This window comes from Sander lucioperca, chromosome 4, assembly GCF_008315115.2.
Source record: "Sander lucioperca isolate FBNREF2018 chromosome 4, SLUC_FBN_1.2, whole genome shotgun sequence".
NCBI classification, from domain to species: Eukaryota; Metazoa; Chordata; class Actinopteri; order Perciformes; family Percidae; genus Sander; species Sander lucioperca.
Window position 1 is genome coordinate 11446193 of NC_050176.1, and position 21088 is coordinate 11467280.

At 38.5% G+C, this 21088-nt stretch overlaps 3 protein-coding genes and 1 long non-coding RNA gene across 8 annotated transcripts; 1 reads left to right on the forward strand and 3 right to left on the reverse strand.

Moving 5' to 3' along the window:
- Window positions 1-7378: 7378 nt before the first annotated feature.
- On the reverse strand, window positions 7379-10849 carry LOC116042822. The gene is made up of 5 exons (XM_031289228.2): window positions 10605-10849; window positions 9672-9980; window positions 9391-9429; window positions 9188-9295; window positions 7379-7952 (listed from the first exon to the last, which is right to left on the reverse strand). The coding sequence occupies exons 1-5, from the start codon at window positions 10636-10638 to the stop codon at window positions 7606-7608; spliced, it is 837 nt and encodes a 278-aa protein (XP_031145088.1). The 5' UTR covers window positions 10639-10849; the 3' UTR covers window positions 7379-7605.
- Window positions 10850-10929: 80 nt separating this feature from the next.
- On the reverse strand, window positions 10930-14855 carry LOC116042819. 3 transcript variants are annotated; one of them, XM_031289224.2, is made up of 6 exons: window positions 14616-14855; window positions 14173-14502; window positions 13833-13862; window positions 13691-13732; window positions 13016-13143; window positions 10930-11716 (listed from the first exon to the last, which is right to left on the reverse strand). In XM_031289224.2, the coding sequence occupies exons 1-6, from the start codon at window positions 14680-14682 to the stop codon at window positions 11378-11380; spliced, it is 936 nt and encodes a 311-aa protein (XP_031145084.1). In that variant the 5' UTR covers window positions 14683-14855; the 3' UTR covers window positions 10930-11377. The 3 variants fall into 3 exon arrangements, with proteins under 3 accessions (XP_031145084.1, XP_031145083.1, XP_031145085.1); XM_031289223.2 differs by having other exon boundaries at window positions 13833-13865; XM_031289225.2 differs by lacking the exon at window positions 13833-13862.
- On the forward strand, window positions 12313-12559 carry LOC116042839. Its single transcript, XR_004103321.2, has 2 exons — window positions 12313-12354; window positions 12387-12559. It is a non-coding gene; the product is annotated as an uncharacterized LOC116042839 (long non-coding RNA).
- Window positions 14856-16398: 1543 nt separating the features above from the next.
- LOC116042810 (CMRF35-like molecule 3) lies at window positions 16399-20402 on the reverse strand. Of its 3 annotated transcripts, none has more exons than XM_031289207.2 (6): window positions 20139-20401; window positions 19731-20051; window positions 19031-19147; window positions 18896-18937; window positions 18639-18790; window positions 16399-17612 (listed from the first exon to the last, which is right to left on the reverse strand). In XM_031289207.2, the coding sequence occupies exons 1-6, from the start codon at window positions 20173-20175 to the stop codon at window positions 17169-17171; spliced, it is 1113 nt and encodes a 370-aa protein (XP_031145067.1). In that variant the 5' UTR covers window positions 20176-20401; the 3' UTR covers window positions 16399-17168. The 3 variants fall into 3 exon arrangements, with proteins under 3 accessions (XP_031145067.1, XP_035856313.1, XP_035856314.1); XM_036000420.1 differs by having other exon boundaries at window positions 19031-19171; XM_036000421.1 differs by lacking the exon at window positions 16399-17612 and having other exon boundaries at window positions 18159-18790; window positions 19031-19171; window positions 20139-20402.
- Between the last annotated feature and the right edge of the window lie 686 nt (window positions 20403-21088).

A 21088-nucleotide genomic window follows, 5' to 3' on the forward strand; every position in this document is an offset into this window, starting at 1 on the left:
CTCTGCCCTTCACCAAGTCTCACTTCACTGAATCTAAATTCAATCTAAGGCTTTTAACCTTACAATAAACACTACTGGAGCCCCACAGTGAACCAGGAAGTATTGAGGTTACAGTAAGCATAAAACATGTGGATTTTACATTAGAGCTACAGGTGCTTCCACTGTAGCCTCTTCTTTTTCTCACTTCCCCCTTCTCAGTTCCTATGTGATCTCTGTGTGTGTGTGTGTGTGTGTGTGTGTGTGTGTGTGTGTGTGTGTGTGTGTGTGTGTGTGTGTGTGTACTTATTGTGGGTGGGTGGTGGGTGTGTGAAAATGTTCCACTTCTTCACTGCTGGGAATTAGGAAGGTACAGATTCAATTATTAGCAATTTATCAAATATGTTTTATCAATATTAATGAAGTTATGACATGTGTAATAATAACTTTATCAAACTGAGAAACAATCAAAACGGGCCACCACCCTGGAATCAGGGACCAATAACTGAACTGTGAAAACAGTCTCATAGGTGGTGTTCTCTTTGAAAATACAGATCTTAATTAATTTGATTAATTTATCTCCTATTTATAAAGTGAATGGGAAGGGTGAAATTTAAGCACTGACCTGTTCAATGTTATTACAACATATACACAAATAATCACAAACAACTGCTCTTTAAAGTAAAATAGAATTTACTTAATTTCCAAATCATGAATTGTCAATCAATAGTTCTTCAATCAATAAACTTATTTACTTGTTACAACTACAACAAAGGCAAAACAAGCAAACATATGGTGTGTGTGTGTGTGTGTGTGTGTGTGTGTGTGTGTGTGTGTATATGTGTGTATATGTGTGTATGTGTGTGTGTATGTGTGTATGATGATGAAACGCTGTGAGATTTGAGGCCCTTTGTAGTTTAAGCGCAAGGCACAAAATGGCTACTCGAGGACATACACAAACAGGCTATTTAACCCCAATATGGCAGGTAGTGAAAATTGGTTGCAATACCGTGTGACTATGGGGTGGCCATCTGTGTGTGCGTGTGTGTTAGGTAAGTGTGTAAAGAGGACAGAAAAGCACACTTTAGACTAGGGATGTCACGAGAACCGGTACTTCGGTACCAACTCAGTACCAAAATTCTGAAAACGTGCCGGTAGTCATTTCTCCACAGTACCGTAGGTACCGGGGGATGCAATCCTTCCGGACCTGACGGGGGCAGTATATACGCCTAACATTTTAAATGTTCTAGACTGCTGCTAAATGCTGAAGAAGAACACCGACCAGCACGGAAAAACAGCGAATAGCCCCTCATCTCCCTGTACGGCTTGAACGCATTCAGCTTCTGGCTTTACCGTACATCTACGACGGCGGCTTTCACGAGTTCACCTGGAACTCCCAAACCACAAGTGAGTCTATTTCTCTCTGCCGTTGTCTATCAGAACCTAACGTGTGCTCTGATAGGTACGGTGGCCCTGAAGTGCAAATCACAACAGCAATAAGAAAAAACGCGACGGCAAATATGAAAACACGACAGCGAATATGACAACACGACAGCAAATAGGAAAACACGACAGCAAATAGGAAAACACGACAGCAAATAGGAAAACACAACGGCAAATATGAAAACACGACGGCAAATAGGAAAACACAACAGCAAATATGAAAATACGACAGCAAATATGAAAACACGACGGCAAATAGGAAAACACGACGGCAAATATGAAAACACGACGGCAAATAGGAAAACACGACGGCAAATAGGAAAACACGACGGCAAATATGAAAACACGACAGCAAATATGAAAACACGACAGCAAATATGAAAACACAACAGCAAATATGAAAACACAACAGCAAATATGAAAACACGACAGCAAATAGGAAAACACTTCAATAAATCACAAAACACAACGGCATTAACTTCTACCGGAAAAGGTAGGGCCTATCTAGCAGTGGACGGACCCTCCTGATTGGACAGACGCACTGTCTGTCTTTCGCGCTCCCAAATCACCCACAATCCTATGCGCGCGGCTTTGCCGGCTCGTTAAAAAAACAACAACAATGGCGGACCTAAGTGGGAGTTGGAGCGGCATCGCTGATGGCACAATTAACATTTAAATGTAAGTATATTTAGTGTTTGCCGTACATTTGTTATCACCGTTAATGTGTTACATCAATGTCAAGTGTTACGCATTAATGCTGGTACAAATTGCTATTATAATTAGGTAGATACACCCGAGCTAACGTTAAGCTAACTGAACCTATCATTTAACATTAGGCTGTTAGCTAGCTAGCTGTGTTGCTGTCTTTTATGCCATTTGTGTTCGTAAAGTTTAATGTCCGGTGGCATTTTCATCTCTTTTTGTAAGCCGTTACTGTATATGCGTAATGTTAGCAGAGATTTAGAAATTGGTTTGTTTATCAGTTGTAGCTGCAGGATTGGAGGTAAAGCTGCACCTTGTTAACTTCACTAGCAACGTTAAATGAAAGCTAAAATGTATGAGTAGTTTCCCATGTAACAAGTATAACATTCCGTTATAGCATTTATAATGGTAAAGATCTTTTTCTTGTGTTTGCTGTCTTTTAACAGGGACTAAGGAACAAATGGAGGCTGCACTACAACGCTGAAGTTGGCATCCGATTCGCAGCTTCCGATTCGGCAGTTAAGGGGAAATTTAAGGTGAACTTAAAACTGTCCGATTCAGCAGGGAAACATAATTTACATTGCTAAGTGACTGATCCTCCGTTTTTTGAACCTCTTACTGTATTGAATGAGTGTTAGTCATTAAGGTAAATTATTAATTATGTCTAAAACACACTTTTAGATTTGTGAAAGCTTTATTGTCTTTATGAGAACACAATAAAGGGAGATTTCACTGTTTTTCTAAACTTGTCAAATCAGGACTAAATTATCCCAGAGAGTCTAAGCAGTCTTAAAAACACAGTTTGAGATTTGTGAAAGCTTTATTCTATTTGTGAAAATGCAATAAAGGGAGATTTTACTGTATTTTTCACATATAGACTACATTGGACCAGGTCCAGATCCAAAACCACAATACTTAAGACTTGTCAAATCAGGACTAAATTATCCCAGAGAGGCTAAATAAACTGTTTTATTTTATTGCCACAGCATGGCCTTTGCTAATTGACATTCAACGTACAAGTCCACGTCTCTCCATGTCATTTCTTATATCCATGAGCAGGTCTTCCTTCTCACTTCAAAAGAAAAGTAGAAAAAGTTATTTTTACCTTTTGGAAATCAATCCAAATATCGTCATAGATTTGCCAGTGGTTTAATTTACTCTTCAAATCCTTCTCCTTCAACATAAGTGTTGTTTTCTCACCTTTCCTCAGAAAAAGAGGCAGGACTGAGTATTTATTAAGATTTACATACTTCATAGGCCATTGTCTCAGGTGAGGAGCAACCCCACTTCTGGGGAACGCTGGGTCCCGATCTTCTTTGATGATGAAACCCAGCTGGACAGGATTGTGAAATACCTGTCAAACTTCCTCGACAGCTGTGACACACTCTCTGATAAAGTGTGCACCATGGTGTCTTCTGACAGGATCAAATACATCCTAAATGTGTTGCTGTCAGAGATAGGTCCACAGCAGTTCCACATTATATTCATGAAGACATTTTTTTCTATGACTTAAAGTGGCTATATGTAACTTTCAGTTTGTGTTAATTCTAGCGGCCACTTTGGACAAAAGTGGTAGTATTTTCACCACACCTGCTGTCGTAAAGGTCTTTTCTTTACGGTGCTGTATTGCCCACTGTAGATTACCAAGTTTGCGTTACCATGTTTACACAAGTACAGGGGAAGACCTGCTCATGGATATAATAAATGACATGGAGAGAGTGAGTTAATTCTTGTCCAGTTTTGACAAGTTTAGGTATTGTGGTTTTGGATGTGGACTTGGTCCAATGTGGTCTACATATGCAAAAAACAGTAAAATCTCCCTTTATGGCATTTTCACAAATAGAATAAAGCTTTCACAAATCCCAAACTGTGTTTTTAAGACTCCTTAGCCTCTCTGGGATAATGTAGTCCAGATTTGACAAGTCTAGGTGGATCTAGACCTAGTCTAATGTGGTTTATATGTGAAAAAAAACTTTTCTCATAAAGACAATAAAGCTTTCACAAATCTAAAAGTGTGTTTTAGACATAATTATAAATTTACCTTAATGACTAACACTCATTCAATACAGTAAGAGGTTAAAAAAACAGTTTTAAGTTCCCCTTAACTGCCAAATCAGAAGCTGCGACTCGGATGCCAACTTCAGCGTCGTGGCTGCACTAGCGTCACCAGAAGGGAGAGATGAGGAGGAGAGGGAAAGCAAAAGACAAGCAGGGAGACAGAGGCCAAAAAGAGATGTTGAATAGATTATTTGCTATATTAGAGATTGCCATTCAAAAAATAAATGCATTAAATTAACTAGTTTGTGTCTTTTAAGTTTTTGGGTGTGTATATAATATAAACTGTTTTTCAATGTTTATTTTTCCATCAAATTATGACCTGGACACAGGAAACTTCTAACTGAGTGATTATATTCAGATGCTACCTGTTTTAATAACTAGTTAGGTATACAAGCTCTAAAAAGACATTAATGAAACGTGTATCTTTATTATAACATTTATTCAAACATTACTATATACTGTACACAAGTATATTCAACATGAAGCGGCGATCAGACTCAGCTCCCGATGATGGTGTTGCTTCCGGACTGCAGACAGAAGGAGAAAGATTAGGTTAGTCCAGTAGTTATCCAACCTGTCCTGGTAAGATTAGGTTAGTCCAGTAGTTATCCAACCTGTCCTGGTAAGATTAGAATTGTATCACAAGTATATTTAAGCATACTGAAACATGAAGGTACTTCATGTAACTGTGTAGTGGTGTAGTTTCTTCATCATGGTCTTAACTGACAACTGTTGACCATTTAACACACTTACACCTACCTTTACTGTGTTAGTGGGGGTTTATCAATGGAGGTATTATGACTTTTCATATGTTGGTTGTAGCCTTGTAGCTTGTGTGTTTACAGTACTATTTACCCTTTCTCACTTGCAGTTTAATGCATATCATACTGCCTGTGGTAGCTCATTAGCTGGTAGCGTTTACCTTGTAGTTGCTGATCATATTTTGCACTGCATTTGTCTGAAAGCTAGAAGCTACTGGACAATGAGCTAATGTTTCATACATGCAGTAAACTACAAGCTAATGTAAACGGTTAGCTACTGCAATTCTCCTTACCGGTAAGTGTTATGACTACTGTACAAACATGAACTCCCACGAGTTTTTAATTTATTGACATGGGATAAATAAGACAAAACGACTATTGCTTACATTAAAGCCTATCGGTGTCGGTAACGTTACCTACCTTTGCACGTTGCGAGCAAAGTTCCTGACAGAATATTCTCCTCCTGCAAGCAGACTGACGCCGATTCACCAACAGCACAGTTCATAGTTCCACATCCATTTCGTCCAGTGTTTTGAAATGAGAAACGGCTAGTCCGTCTGTTAAAAGCATAGACAGTGAGGCACTTTTATTTTTTCACCTCTCCTTCCTGTCAAAAGACAGACAGTGCGTCTGTCCAATCAGGAGGGTCCGTCCTCTACTAGATAGGCCCTACCTTTTCCGGTAGAAGTTAATGCCGTTGTGTTTTGTGATTTGTTGAAGTGTTTTCATATTTGCTGTCGTGTTTTCCTATTTGCCGTCGTGTTTTCATATTTGCTGTCGTGTTTTCATATTTGCCGTCGTGTTTTCCTATTTGCCGTCGTGTTTTCATATTTGCTGTCGTGTTTTCCTATTTGCTGTCGTGTTTTCTTATTTGCCGTTTTGTTTTCATATTTGCTGTCGTGTTTTCCTATTTGCCGTTGTGTTTTATGATTTGTTGTTGCGTTTCTCTAATTGCTGTGGTGATTTGCACTTCAGGGCCACCGTAGATAGGGCTTGTTTTAACGGACCTCTATAACATCAGTTAACTTTAACCAGCCCGATTCTTTGTGAAAATCAACAATGGCAGAGAGAAACAGACGTAACTATTGTAAACATGCTTGCTGTCTGGGAGTTCCGGGTGAACTCATGAAAGACGGTACCATACGCTGGCTGTGTGGTGATGCCAGGCTTCAAAGCAATGGGCTGTGGGGTCAAGAAGACTGACGTCCACACCATAACAGAAAGTTGAAACTAAAAGAAAACACTGAAAGAAGAGTGACATGACACTGAAACTATTTAGAGTACAAATGTTTGGCTGTGCTTCCAGTTTAGCACGGATGCAATGGATAGCAATGGTTTGTCTTCTTTAGCTATGTGTTGCAGTGAGTGACCGATGTTTGTCTTCTTTAGCAACTTGAGGTGTTGCAGTGAGTGACAATGAGAAGTGGGTGACAGGGACTTTTATTCCTTAGGTCACCTGGTCAGAGCCCCCTGCTGTGTTCAGGGACCGCTGCCAATAGGAAATCAGTGTTCTCGTAGGTGTGAACTACAACTTCTGTAGTTTTATATATCTCCGGCCATTTTTCTCATGGAGGTGTGACTTTAAGTTAATTGTTATTAATAATTAATCATTTTTTGTTGGCATTTTTAGGCCTTCATTATGACAGGACAGCTTAGACATGAAAGGGGAGAGAGAAGGGAATGACATGCAGCAAAGGGCCGACTGGGCCTCTGTATATGGGTGCCCGCTCTACCAGGTGAGCTATCCAGGCGCCCAGATTGTTCTTGTTTTATGGCTTTAGTCTTTATAGTTGACCCGGAAGCCTCATTCTCTTTGTTTGAAAGGGCGCTCAGGCTGCATGTGAGCCATGTGGTTTCCTTTGTCTCAGATTTCACATGCTCTGAGATCTCTTTGTTTAAAGATAGTGTTTAACCACACTGCTCGGTTCCCAACATCACCAAATAGGCTATTTAACCCCAAGATGGCGGGCAGTGAAACTTGGTTGCAATACTGCATGGCGTGACTATGGGGTGGCCGTCAGCTGATCTGTGTATGTGTGTGCGTTAGTTAGTGTGTAAAGGTTAGTGTGTAAAGAGGACAGAAACGCACACTTTAGAGAAAGAAAGACACTTGGAATCTTGATTTTCCAGGAAATGATAATAACCAATCTTCTCGACTGTGTTGTTTTAAGTAATTACCAGAGAAAAGCCAGACGCTGAGAAGTATTTTCCTCATTGCGATCTTTGTTAAATTATCTCTCCCCTTTTGTTTTTCCTTAGGGTCTACTGGTTTCTCTGCCCTTCACCAAGTCTCACTTCACTGAGTCTAAATTCAATCTAAGGCTTTTAACCTTACAATAAACACTACTGGAGCCCCACTCTCAACAACCACAAACAAAAACAAAAACACACGGTAAAGAAAATGTATATATTGACTTATTTGTTTTATCAGGTTAAAATTAGAGTAGAGGAGTTATCTAAATATTTCTTATAATATCTTAATGTTAAAAAATAAATCAAATTGAACAGAATTATTTAAATAATTAATTCACAACAACCTGTGGATTTAGTTTTACAGAAATGTGTGAGTGGTGGGTATTTGCTGTTTAGCATAAAACAGAACATAATCTAATAATACAGCAGAGGAAGATACTGCACATAACAGTGAAGGTGATCGGCACTGAGGTTATACATTGTAATAGACTGTTGATTCATCCGTTGCTTTGTGTTGAATAGTGGAGTATGTAAGCACAGGCGTGACAGTGCTGGAGTCTGTGTGTTTTATGAAGCTAACAGTGGAGTAGAAGAGACCTTCTGGTTGGATCTGAGACTCTGATGAAACAACGTTGGAGTAAATATTATCTGAGTGATCTCTGCTGGTGTCTTGGTGCTGAACGGTCGACGAGCAGAAGATGCTGTTAGCCCTGCTGTCTGTTTCTTGATCCTCATTGGCTGTTGAAGAGGAAGTAGTGACGTGGTTTACATCTTGTTTCTGACCGGATGGTGTTGCATATACTATGTCATGGTCCTTTCCTGTATGGTGAGTGATGATACAATACACAGTTTTAGAGCCCTGTGAAATTAAAACTAAGTGTTTTACTTTCACTTCCTGAAAAACAATCAATGTTTGTGGTGCCATAATGCTGCATTAAAAGCAGCACAAACAAATAATTAAAAATTCAATAAATGCTGCCCATTTCTGAAAGAAACCACCAGGGAGAGCAAAAAAGAAGGGAGATATCTTTCAGGACAGACATGTTTGCAGAATAGATGGAAATAAAATAGTAGAAATTACAATATGGAAAATTACAAAATGAAAAATGTGTCCCTCTTGCTGCTAGGTGGTTGCCTACACATTAGCTACAACTTTGTACTTTCAAAGTGCTAAAATGTTGCTACATGTTGAGAGACTGGCAGAGTGGCTGTGGTTGTTAGAATGTGATATGCTCTGGCTATAAGCAGTAGGCAATTTGTTAATTCAAAAGTAAATAGTTTAGAGAATATTATAGATCCAAGAAGAAACAGACAGAAGGACGTGACTCAGAGACAAAAGTCGCAATTACAAATTTGTCTGGTCAGCCTTGCTGCCAGTTTGTCTCTGCCACTGCTGAGCCACTGTTGTAACACCTATAACGTTCACACAATATGGCTATTATTCAACTTTTAAAGATATATTAATTAAAACAATTATCACTTTTCCACATTTCTTACAACTTCACCTTCTCACACATGTTAATGAGCAATCCAGTTTAGCTTTAACATTAGCTTTAAAAAACATTTCACATTAGTGGTGTTATTCAAATTGTCAATGAAATTCATACCAATTAAAACAATTCCCACTTTTCCAACTATTCTCACTACTTCAGCTTCTTCTTACAGATTATTAATTCAGTTTAGCTTTAGCAATTTAGTTATTCAGCATACACACGCATTTTCTGCAGGAAATGCATTTTCTAGTTGAGTCTGGTATCCAGTAGATATAATAAATCCATGGGTTGTTTGTAGTTGCTTGTGTGTTTTCAGGTGGTTGCTAAGTGATTGACATGGCTCCCAGGGCAGTTTGAGGATGTTTGTATGTTAGAGTGTTCTAAACCAGTTTTTCCAAAACTTCACGCCAAGGACCCCTAAACTGACACAAATTAGACCATGGACCTTTGATAGGGTCTCGTCTCAAAGGTACCCATTTGATAGGAGTTTTGCTTTTAGATGTTTTATTATAGGACCCCTACTCTGAAAATATTATTATATAAGTCTGTTTAATTTTATACCAGAATGTGCACTGATGTCTCTGTTGCGATGTCTGAAGAATGTTAGAAGGGCAATCGCCAGAGCCAGCACAACCACCCCGAGACCTGCTCCAATGCACACAAGCTTCTCTGAAAAAAGGGACAAAATAATGTCTCAGTATTATGTTTCAATCAGGATTTTGTCTCTCACATACACATCTACACACAACCAAACAGTTGCTTACTAGAAGATAGAGCATTTGACTGAGGGTCATTTGTGTTTCCTGAAAGAAAAAAGAAAGAATTATGTTAATGTTGTTCCTTGTCTCTCAATCTCATGTATCTGCTGTGTTAGTGGATTATCTCTTTCCTGTAATTACTGTCTGTTGCGAAAAAGAGAAGATCAGTTTCAGACTGTGTTGTGAAATATTGTCCATAAAAAAGGAAATAGAACAAATGTCTTTATCTTTTAAGTGATGAAAAACAACATCATTAAAGCTATTTACTGTATATTAAATCAACTCACCCTTTATGACTGTGAGGAAAACTTCACTGTATGTGTCAAGACCGATTCTCTCTATTCCACACCAGTACATTCCTGAGTCATCCTCTTCAAGAGAAGAGATGGTCACGTAGAATGTGTTTCCTTCATCTTTAATACTGTATTTTTTGTATAAATTGTTATTTGTTCTGCTACTTATCAGGACGTCTTCATTTTCACACGTTCCCTTGCAGAAATATTTGACGTTGGAAAATGCGTTGGAGTGAGAGCATTTTATTGTGACATCACTCCCCAAAACTCCTGTTACGGACATAGCTTCAGTCTCCCATAACCCTGCACAAAACACACAGACAGCAACAATGGTCAGATCATCATGCTTTTTGCATCCAGTTGTGGACCTCACTAGTTACACTGTATATTACCAACCAGATAGACTTATCCTGTTATTCAAAGCAGTGGTTGCAAAACTTTTACGGCTTCTGACCATTTTCCTTTCTCATCCCTGACACAGGTTGCATATGTCTGTGTTTTGTAGCCAGTTTATTCTGTTTTATTTAAGTTGTTTTTAAGAGGCCTGAAGAGGTCAGACTATGCAGTATTCACAAGAAAAAAAGCTGATATTAAAAGTCTGACATTTGGCTAATACATTTTGTATTTTTTAACCCTAGTAATCATTTCACTGTTCTAAAAGTGTACTTCCTAATTTTGTTACAGCTCTCAACAGCACCGACAAATCCAGAGTGTTTCCACTCAAAGTGTTTTAAAAGTCAACAAATAGTGGTATGGGCTCAAAAACAACAGCCACAAATCACTGGGAGTCAGCAGGAGCTGCAGGGCCCTCTAACAAAGTCAAGAAAAAAAACGTCCAACTGAAAATCTTACAACCACAAAGACACTAAACATTCAAATAGAGGAAGAGAGAAAGGGGGACAGAAGAATGAATGTCCGTAAACTTACCTCCCAGAAAAAAGACCAAAATGAGGGAAATCATCTTCACGCTGCTCGTAAGATTTGTACATCTGTCACTATCCGTTGCCTTTTCTTATCTCACCCTGATTACACATCTTTGTAATTTTCTACAAATTAATGACAACTTGTCATAGGTTCCTCTTTGTTGTTGCACTTCCTATGTTTATCCAGCTTCTTCTGTCTAAATCTCCCCACCAAACCACGTAAACCATGTGAGAAGCATCGAAACATCACTCCCATCTCTTGCCTGTCTCATAGCTAATGTTTAAGATCAATTAGGCGAGTAAATAATTCACACAAAGAAACCCTCAGATATTATCACTTTGTTTATTTTGGTAAAATATATTACAGCAGAGTGAGACAGTGGTTACTACATCCAGTCTGCTCTTCTTCGTGGATTTTGTTAACTCCTACAGCTTGAGTTAAGAGTCATGCTCAGACTGCTTATTTCTTTTTGGTCTTTTCTTTTGTTTGTCCAATCCAAAATGGTGCATTTTCCTCAAGAAGTTACAAAACACAGCAATAATTAACACTATAACTACTTGAATTACTAAAGATCCTTAATCATTAACTTTTAAATTGGCCAACATCCCGTCATATCCTTCTTTCATCCATGCACGGTAAAGAATAATTTTGGTTTATTACAATTAGGTCTTACTTTTGTTGTTTTGGCCATCATTCCTATCAACAAACACAGATTTAACCAACATAGCAACAAGAAAACCAAAGTTAACTTTCCATCGGTTATAATTAACCTGGAACTATCCTTCAACAGTATAACTGTTAATCTGCTCTTTGACTCCCAGAGGTCCATCTTTAGGATCGTACTTTCCATGAAGGCTGTGATAGACGTGCTCCTCTAACCGGCTGAGATCCAGATGCTGGTACTGGCAGATGTGCTTTGGTCCATCCACATCAACATATTCACCGAGGCCGAGAGTGACAGTAGACTCCCGATGCTTTGATGTGAAGTGGGAGCAGAGGTCAGGTGGTGGCGCCGGTAAAGCTGAGATATCAGCGCAGTCTGGAGCTGAAAAGCTGCAGCGGAGTTCAGGTTCAGTTCTGATACCAGGCATCATTGTCTCGTAGTCAGATGATGTCTGTGGGATGAGCAAAAACCTGCTGATAGTGAACTGCTTCTTGCACAAAATTTAAATTTAAATGCAAATTTGTTACTGGGAACTGGACAATGTGGTACTTTTCAGTCGGCAAACAAGACTACGAGTATACAGCCATGCTAGCGACTGTGTGAGGCCATACTTAGGCACGTTGTTGCTTTGAACAAAATGCTATCAGCATGCTAACATGCTCACAATAACTATGCTAATATGTTGATGTTTGTTAATTATAAAAAAAAGTTAAAAGCATGTTTAATGTTATGAAAACAATGTCCTTTTGGTTTAAATGTACATAATGTTCCATACAGCCAGATTGAATCAAACTGACTAGCCTTAATCAACATTTGACATGCCTCATTCCAACCCAAGTTTCTAAAGATTGATTAAGTCATGACTGTCAATTTGCATACTGGAGAAAAACTCATTGTCCTCACAGGAAAGGTAACTGTTGTCTTGGCCTTTTGGGGAGCCACTCCCTGCTGGGCCAGACTGATTAGAACAAAGGAAATGCATATCTCTGTAAACTTGAATAGAATTGGCACTACCACGATAAATGATCTTTGTCTGTGACCTGAGAGTAAACCTGAATTCAGAGGTGTGTCCTAACTCCTGGGAGAGATGTCATTTGAGGAACCACCCTCAACTCCATTAGGATAAATTTGGAAACTTCACAATGATTCAGGACTGTTGTGATGTAATTCCTGAAGAGGAGGCATGTCATTTCAGTCCGCTGCTGGCAGTGTTGTTTAAATGTTTTGTTGTTGTATTCTTTTTGTCATGTCGTTTTCATCATGTTGTTTATTAAACCTTTTGCTTAACTTTCAATTGGACCCTAGCCTTCTCCTTCGTCCTCAGGAATCAAACGATCACGTCGTTCTTTTAATTTTCTTAACATGTTCAGCAGGTATATTGTTTACCAGGATCATAAGGTGATCAGCCAGATCGGAGAGGTTGACATCAATGGCTGACATCTGACACTCATTAAAACCTAAACTCATTGCATCAACTGAAAATCCAGCTCAACATTAGCTAATTAGCATAAAGCACCAAGTACAGCTGATGCTCATGGGAATGTCATTAATGTTGCAAGTATTTAGTCATCAACCAAAGTATTAGACAATTAGACCTGATGATGCATAACGTTGTACTAGAATCCGTGCCAATCCATCCACTAGTTGCTGAGATAATTCAGTCTGAACAAAAGTGGTGGACCAACCGACGTTGCCAACCCTAAAGCCATGCTGTGTGAGCCAGCTACTGTGGCTAAATGTTTGGACTAACCTCTCCATTCTGGCGTGGGCCGGGTCTTCGGTGTTTAACAGCCAGCAGAAGACAAATTGTAAACATACATATAAACAGCATTGCTGTGATACACATCGCTGCAGTCACGAACAGCGGCAGGTGGAGCTCTGCAGGAGAGAACAATGACTAATGTTTACCTGGCAGAGGATTCACTCAGACACACTATTAATTATAAATTAGAAACACTATTAAAACAGATGGACACACACACACACACACACACACACACACACAGTCCCCAGTTAACTGGTCTTAAGTCAGAAATGTCAAGTCAAGTATAGTAGAACTTTATTTGTCCCCAAAGGGGCAGTTGGTTTTGCAGCAGTGACAGTACACAAGTTCAAATACAAATACAACAATAAATAGCAAACATGTAAGAACAATAAACAAACTAATTTAGACAAAAGTAAACTTAATTCAAATTAAAAAAGCTGTGTTCATCATGGTAGTGCGTGGTGGTAGTGGTCAAGCTGATATTACCTTATTCTATTTAAAGCAACACCAAAAATTCTTTTGTCTCCTTCTAAAAGTGCGTAGGTGTTGCTTTAAGTTTAATGTGTCTTAAATGTGTCAATGAAGATAGCCCAAGTCAGGAACACACACACACACACACACACACACACACACACACACACACACACACATATTACTCAATGTCCATTATGACATCCTTTGGAAATATGGCGGATCCAATTACTTTAAAGCAAAAATACAAAAAAAAAGTATTTAGGTACAAAAATAGAATGAACACACAGCGATAACTAATGTATTGTGTAGTTATTCGGATGTTACTTACTGTGATGCGTTCGAATTTTTGGAGGGGTTGCTGCTGATAAAGGACAGCAAAAAAATGCATTTACAAAAAGATACATGCACCTACTTGTGCAGTTGTACTAACCTTTAATAACCAATAGAAAGTTCAGAAAAGAGGAACGTGTATAGGAAAAGTAACACTACTTAGTTCTCATATGACTGGTCTGACATTTTTAGATGGAAATCACCAGGTGGACAGAAACTATACCGCATTTGTCTTGTAAGCTACCTATTAAAGCTATAAGGCACTAACCAGAAACCAGATTATATTATTTTATTTTTTAGGACATAGTGATCCTGTGCCGAGACATGTCATACTGTACCTCTGGCAACATTCAGTTGTATGAAACTGATTTCATCAGGGAGGGATGTAATGTGCACCCCACACCGGTACGTCCCGCTGTCCTCCAAGGTGAGTTTGTCCACACTGACAATGAAGAAGGCTCCGGTGTGGTTGTCGTACAGAGAGAAACGTCCATTTTTGTATTCTGTATGTTCTTCTCTACTTATCAGGGGCTTGGTGGACACATTGTCATCATTGTCATGGCAGAAGTACTTAGCATTGCTCTGCAGGCCGTTTCTATAGTCACATCTGAAGTCAAATCTCTGTCCTTCCACACCAGTAACAGCTGTGGTTTTGACACTGATCAGAGCTGTCAGTCAGAAAAAGCTGTGTTAGTTGTGTACTCATGTAAAATGTGTTTTAATAAATAGTTTAACTCAAGTGAAGTCCTTAAAAAATCTTAATGTGTAGCATGCAGCCCACCTTGGATTTGTAGTATAGTAATGATGACAGTTGTAGTCATTCTCCATGAAATCCAGGTGGCTCCCATTACTCCCAGTTTAACTTCAGTCCAAAAACTCTGATTCTTCCCCACTTGCACAACGAGGCAGCAACCTGGACTGAAGACTGTGTCTGTGTGTTAAATCTGGTGCCTTTATGTCCATGTGTTTAAACCTCTTCCTCTTTCATGACAAACCAGTCCCCATAACCTTCAACCTGTGGAAGTGAAATCATGGCCGCTCACTGTTTTTTCTTTAATTAAGAAAATAATGCAGGTTTAATTTGCTGCATCCTTGAAGGCAATTCTGTCCTCCTCTGTAATCTACTTGAGTCATCACAGACGGTACTTGCGCTGGACTCCAGTAGGCCTATTGCTGTCTGTTACTGTACCACTTACTGATAAGTATAGCTGTGAGGAGGTTTAACACCAGCCAAAGAGATTTTTTAGTGTGCTAACGCAAATGTTGTTATTACTGATCTATGAGGCATTAAAGGTGCCGTAGGTAGGATTGCGAAGATCCAGGACTTAGCCAAAACATTTGAACATTAACAACTTCTCAGTCCCTCCCCCCTTTCTGCTAAAGCCCAAAACAGTCTCCTAAGCCCCTCCCCCCACAAGGGAGAATGAATGCGTGTGCATGAGCAGTGATTGACACTCATTTAGACACCCCTCCTGGCCCTGATTGGTACATCTGAACAGGGAGCTGTGGATTTTTGCAAATCACACTACACCTGTAGGTGGTACCAGAGGAGCCAGATTTTCTTTTTAATTACCTGCTTCATGTAGTTCTACTCGAACATAGGGTCAGTTTCAGCAAATATGACAGAAAGTTAGTTTTATAAGTCTTACCTACAGCACCTTTAACAAATGATTTATTAACAATTAAAGCTGCACCTAGCAACATTTCTATATCAACAATGGATCAAATGACTGTGTATAATGTCAATGGTTTTGACAGTAGTGACGAACCCACAGAAAATGATGATGACCAGACTTTGCAGTTAACAGCTCTATTGAGCGTTTTGGCGTCTTTCAGCTGATTGTATTTGTTTTATGGCCCACAACTTCACCGTTTATTAATTACTCTTAGTGCTCCCATCAAAGTTATTTCCAGCTGCAGCAGGGAGCTGTTTCAGTTGTCTGTTTTCAGTGTACTCTAATAGCTGCCCAACACTAAAAAGGGAACAGACACATTTTGCGACTAGCTGGTGAACATAGAGCAGCATTTAGCAGCTAAAGAGCCAGATATTTTCATCAGGAGTTAGTGGAGATAAAAATAGAGCTGAATATTGGACTTATATTTGTCAGATGGACACAAACACAACTACAAATGAATGATAGTGTTGCTCTGTGTTTGTTGGATTTGTGAATAAGCAGCTGTTTGCTAATACCATCACCACACAGCTTGTTCTGCTTGCCTCAATAGGCCCAAAAATGTACATTGTATAAACCCTTTAAAAAGTTTGCTTTATTAAAAAGTGGCACCTGTTATCTTTATTAATAACATTGATCTATGAAACTAAAACAGGCTGCAATACTTGTTTTTAATATTCCACTGACAAGGTCACAAAGAGTGATCTTTAATTAGAATTATTTAAAAAATGAAACACAAAAGATAAGTTCAAGGCTGATGCCATGAAGCACATTATGTCTGTATCCATTCAAAAATGTAACACTTTCTCCCTACTACTATTCTATCAGATGTAAATTAAGGAAGTCTGATCTGTCTTTTGTTAAATTATCCAAGACAGTAAACCATAAACATAATTTCTTTCCACTTTATTATGAATTCATCCATTTGATGTTGCCCCATAGTATACATAAGATAATATGTCTTAGAGTTTTACAATAATGTGCTGGAAATTATAATGTGGTGGATTGTATCAGTATTCAGTGCTGTCTGCCACAGTGTCTTTATTAATATGACCACTTAGGAGTCCCCCCAATCAGAAGCTTTAACATACTACACACTGAGGCATCAGCCCAAAAGTGCAGATATGTGTATTTTAAGGTACAGAAAAATCTTATTACTGACACTGACGTATTGAAGGTTAAAGCTCCCTCTCTATAGTCACACGCTCTCACTGACTGCAAACACACATTCAAATATGTATTTGCATCAGCCAGAAACAGTCATATACAAACACACACACATTTGTTTTTGTCACTGGAGGACACTACATTGACAATCATCCCCTGGAGACTAATGGTAAATATGCCCCAATGCTTAGCCTAACCGTAACACACACACACACACACACACACACACACACACACACACACACACACACACACACACACACACAGTGACCTACATACATAGGGTAGACACAATAAAAAAGTGTTTTTCCTGTGCCCTTTAGATTTTATCTTAAGTCTGTGACAGTGAAAAGCCATAGTTTTAACAATTTTGCAAGGTTTTACAATTTTTTTTCTCAAAGTGAAAGATAAATGTTGGTTATAACTGGACAAGCAGAGGAGGTACACTTCAGTTGTCCATTAATGTCCATAAAAATCACACCATTGAGAGTAACTCATGCTGTTTTTGATAAATCCAAACCAAACCAAAGTGATCTGGGCGTCACTTCTGTGCAATCATTGTAAGATCGGGAGTGACAAGCTGAAACGCTGCTTGTACAGCTCTCAGAATCAGAATCAGAATCAGAATCTGTAGAATTGCTTATGGCATTTGTAGTTGCTGTAGGTTTATTTGTGTGTTTTCTAAGATAGTCTTCACCAGTTCTTTCAGCTATAGGTGGCAGAGGTTTGATGTAGATCCTAGAGCTGATGTCTTGTGCGTCTTGGACATTTGCAACTGAGGATCTTGATTGTGCAGTGCCTTTGGAGCAAGGGATGTTTTCATAGATATGCATGGGTACACTACATTCGGCTGCTGTGGACGGAGCTGTTAGTGGATCCTGCTTCGGATGGTGAGTACGAGAGAACTTTTTAATCGACTGCACTTCATTAGAGTTGGCCTGTTGAAAAGTGAAAAGGAAAAAATAATTTGCATGTATTAGTTCTAGTGTGTTCCACAACTTACTGAGCTGAATTTAACTGTCTCACTGTAGTGAATCCACGCACTAAAACATATATGAATACCATATAAAGTTTACTAAAGCCTTATTAAAATTTGCACTGCAAATATGATGTACTGCAGACTTAAATATTTATATATATATATATATATATATATATATATATATATATATATATATATATATAAACATGACAATGAAAAATACATTTTCTTTTTCTGGAAAAAAAAACTATGCCATTTGGTAGGCTACTAATTATAGGGAAGATTGGAATTTCTTAACTATTCAACTCCCCTCCATTCATTATTCATTCAAGTTAAAAAAAAAAAAAACTTTTATTATTCATACAGTATATGTTCAGTTATAAAGTCTAACTGTTGTTTTACACACAACATACAATTAAATCTATAGTATGTTTCTGTCTATAGTACCCCATCACCTCTAAAACTCACCAAAAAAGCTCACAATTTAATCCCCACAAAAACCAAAATGTTAAATACTATTTCACGAGGGTGGTTGTGTACTGTATGGGCCTATTTCTTGTTATGGAGCAGTGACTGTCTGGACTCTTCCTGGAGCTAAGCTAACTGTCTCCTGAAGCTTTATATTTAACAGAAAGACATGAATCTGGTATCTCCTCATCTACAGTGACTCTCAGCAAGAACTCAAATAAGTGTATTACCTAATATTTCAAACTATTCCTTTAATACAACGCTCCTGTATAACTGACAATTCTGATTAAGTGTGGGTTTTAAAGCATCCCAATGCAGAAACTCCACAGATTCAAAATAAAGAGAAATAAAAATGTGAACTGATGGACTTTAGGAAAACACCTCTTCGTACATTAACCTCTGAAACCAGGAAAGGAAACTTAATCATCGTCAGCTTAATTTCATTCGCTGTCAAGACAACCGTCATGTTTCTCTAGGCAGAGTTGTTGATGTGTCTCCAGTTTGTGTCTCCTACCCCTCTTTTATCTGCACTGACGTGGTCGGTGCCGTCGGAGCAAACTTGTAGTTGAGGTTTGGAGTTTTCTCTGCAGTTCCTGACAAGCATTGCTGTCAGCACCCACATAGTGAGCATGGCAACAGACCCCACTGTAGCATACAACACGATGCCTGACCAAAAACAAGAGAGATGGCTCAACAATTTTACACATCCACAAGTGTCAGTCTCCAGCTGTATCCATGCACCATGCACACACCAAAAAGATAGAGACTCACCTGTGATGGTGTTCTGTCCTCCTCCATTAGTGCTGTTCGAGGCTGTGAGGTTGAATAGAATATTACTTAATGTAAGTTTTTCTACCTACGATTAATATTTGTAAGGATTCATATTTGATGATGTATTCCTTCAACCTGTTGACAAGTTTGCGGGCCTACTGGTGTCCATTCCAGATGTAAATTGCGTGGAGCTGGAAATATTCTGATATGTCCATGTAGGAGAAAGTTCAGGTATGACAGTTGTTGTGTCATCTGTATATGGAACAGTGGTATATAAATTGGTATAGATATAAAATTACATATCACATTATTAGATTGTTAGTATTGATGCATGAGTGTGTAAACAGGATTTAACCCTCTTGTTGTCCTCGGGTCAAATTTGAGCCATTTTCAAAAAGTTTGCATATCAGAAATTTGGTTTCTTTCAACCAAATTGTCAAAAACATAACGTGGATGGTTCCATAAAACGCTCTTCACAAGTAAAATAAATGATCAGTTTCAGGACAAAAAAATTGGTGAAAGAACGTTGAAAAAAAGTGACAAAAATGTCTTAAAAAATGCATCAAACATGTCCAAAAAAAAGTGTAGAAAAAAATCAACAAAAACATCGGAAGGAGTGACAAAAACATCGGGAATAGCGACAAAAGTTTTCATTTTAAATTTTGACCACTAAAGTAAAGTACAAGTACCTCAAAATTGTATTAAAGTGCAGCACTTGAGTAAATGTACATCGTTACATTCCACTACTGATGGGGAAATGTGTAGTCATAAATGGAGAGAGAAACATAAAAGCAGTCACTCAAGGTAAAAGTGATAAGATCATGCATGCACGTACCTGCCTTTACAGTGAGATGTACTGCAGTGAATGTATCAAAACCAGGCCTGTCTACTGCACACCAGTATTTCCCCAAGTCTGACAGCTGGAGTTGACTAATGGTCACAGTGAAGACTCCATCCCCCGAATCCACCAGAGCTATCCTCCCTGACTCCACTCTTTTACCAGATTGTACAGTAACCAGTACATCTTCACTGTCTTTACATGGATCCTTGCAGAAGTATTTGTTGTATTTCCACGCAAATCTGTGTGAACACTGAAACGAGACTTCTTCTCCCTCGAATCCCTCTACATTGATGTCTGCTCCCTCTATCCCAGCAGCTGCCAAAATTAAATCGTGTTACAAGAGTTAAAGCATCTTTGACTTGTTTAGATAAATCAATGGATGTATTCCTTTAACACACTTACCATATAGAAGACAGTAGAAGATAGAAATGGTCTTCATTCTTATTGAGAAAGTGCCAGCTCTAGTATTTTCTTATTCTGGGTAGTCCCTCCAGGCTCTGTCTATCTGTCTATTCAGAAACTTAAACAATGGTTAAATGTTTTATCATGCTTCACTCCCTGCACAACCTTGCAAATGAAATAACATCTAGTTAAGCTCTTAACTATATGTACCTTCCTTTTGTGGTTTTGACTGTATGAGAGAGGAAGTCAAGCAAAAGCTTAGTTTCAGTGCTATTGCTTGTATCAGTATCTGTGATCTCAATACAGTGAATGTAAAGCAAACAATTGAAATGCAATACATACGTCACTAACCTAATATGGCGTAATAAATTACTCTACTGTTTTTCTTCATCTCTACTACTGATATGTTGATGAACAATTCAAATTAAGCATATGTAAATTGTCAGGGACCAAGCAGTAAGACAATTAGGAAAACAGGAGTTTGTTGAAAAAATGGGTTTTTATTTACCCCAAAAATGCACAAAACAATATAAAACCAAGAACTTAATATATAAACCTCTAAAATAGGTCAACTCAATATAACTTAAACCAAAAATAACTACAACAAAAACTGCCCCCTTGAATGAGACAAACGGGAACATATATACTAACTGGGCCAAACCAAATAACACACACAGGGGAAAACCAAAATGGACATAATTGAAACTAATACAAATAAACCCAACCTAAACCTAAATCCTCCAGCATGGCATCTGATGGTACGGCCCAATTGGCAGGCCATAGTATATAACAGTCCTTCACCCTTGGCTATGCCTTTTATGCACCGGGAAGGACCTCATCACCAGCATGGTAACAAAGACAAAAAATAATGATGAATATAACAAAAACCTTACAATGTAGAAAAGAGTGTATTCCATTTAAACCATATAAAGCTAAAGGAAATAAATGTG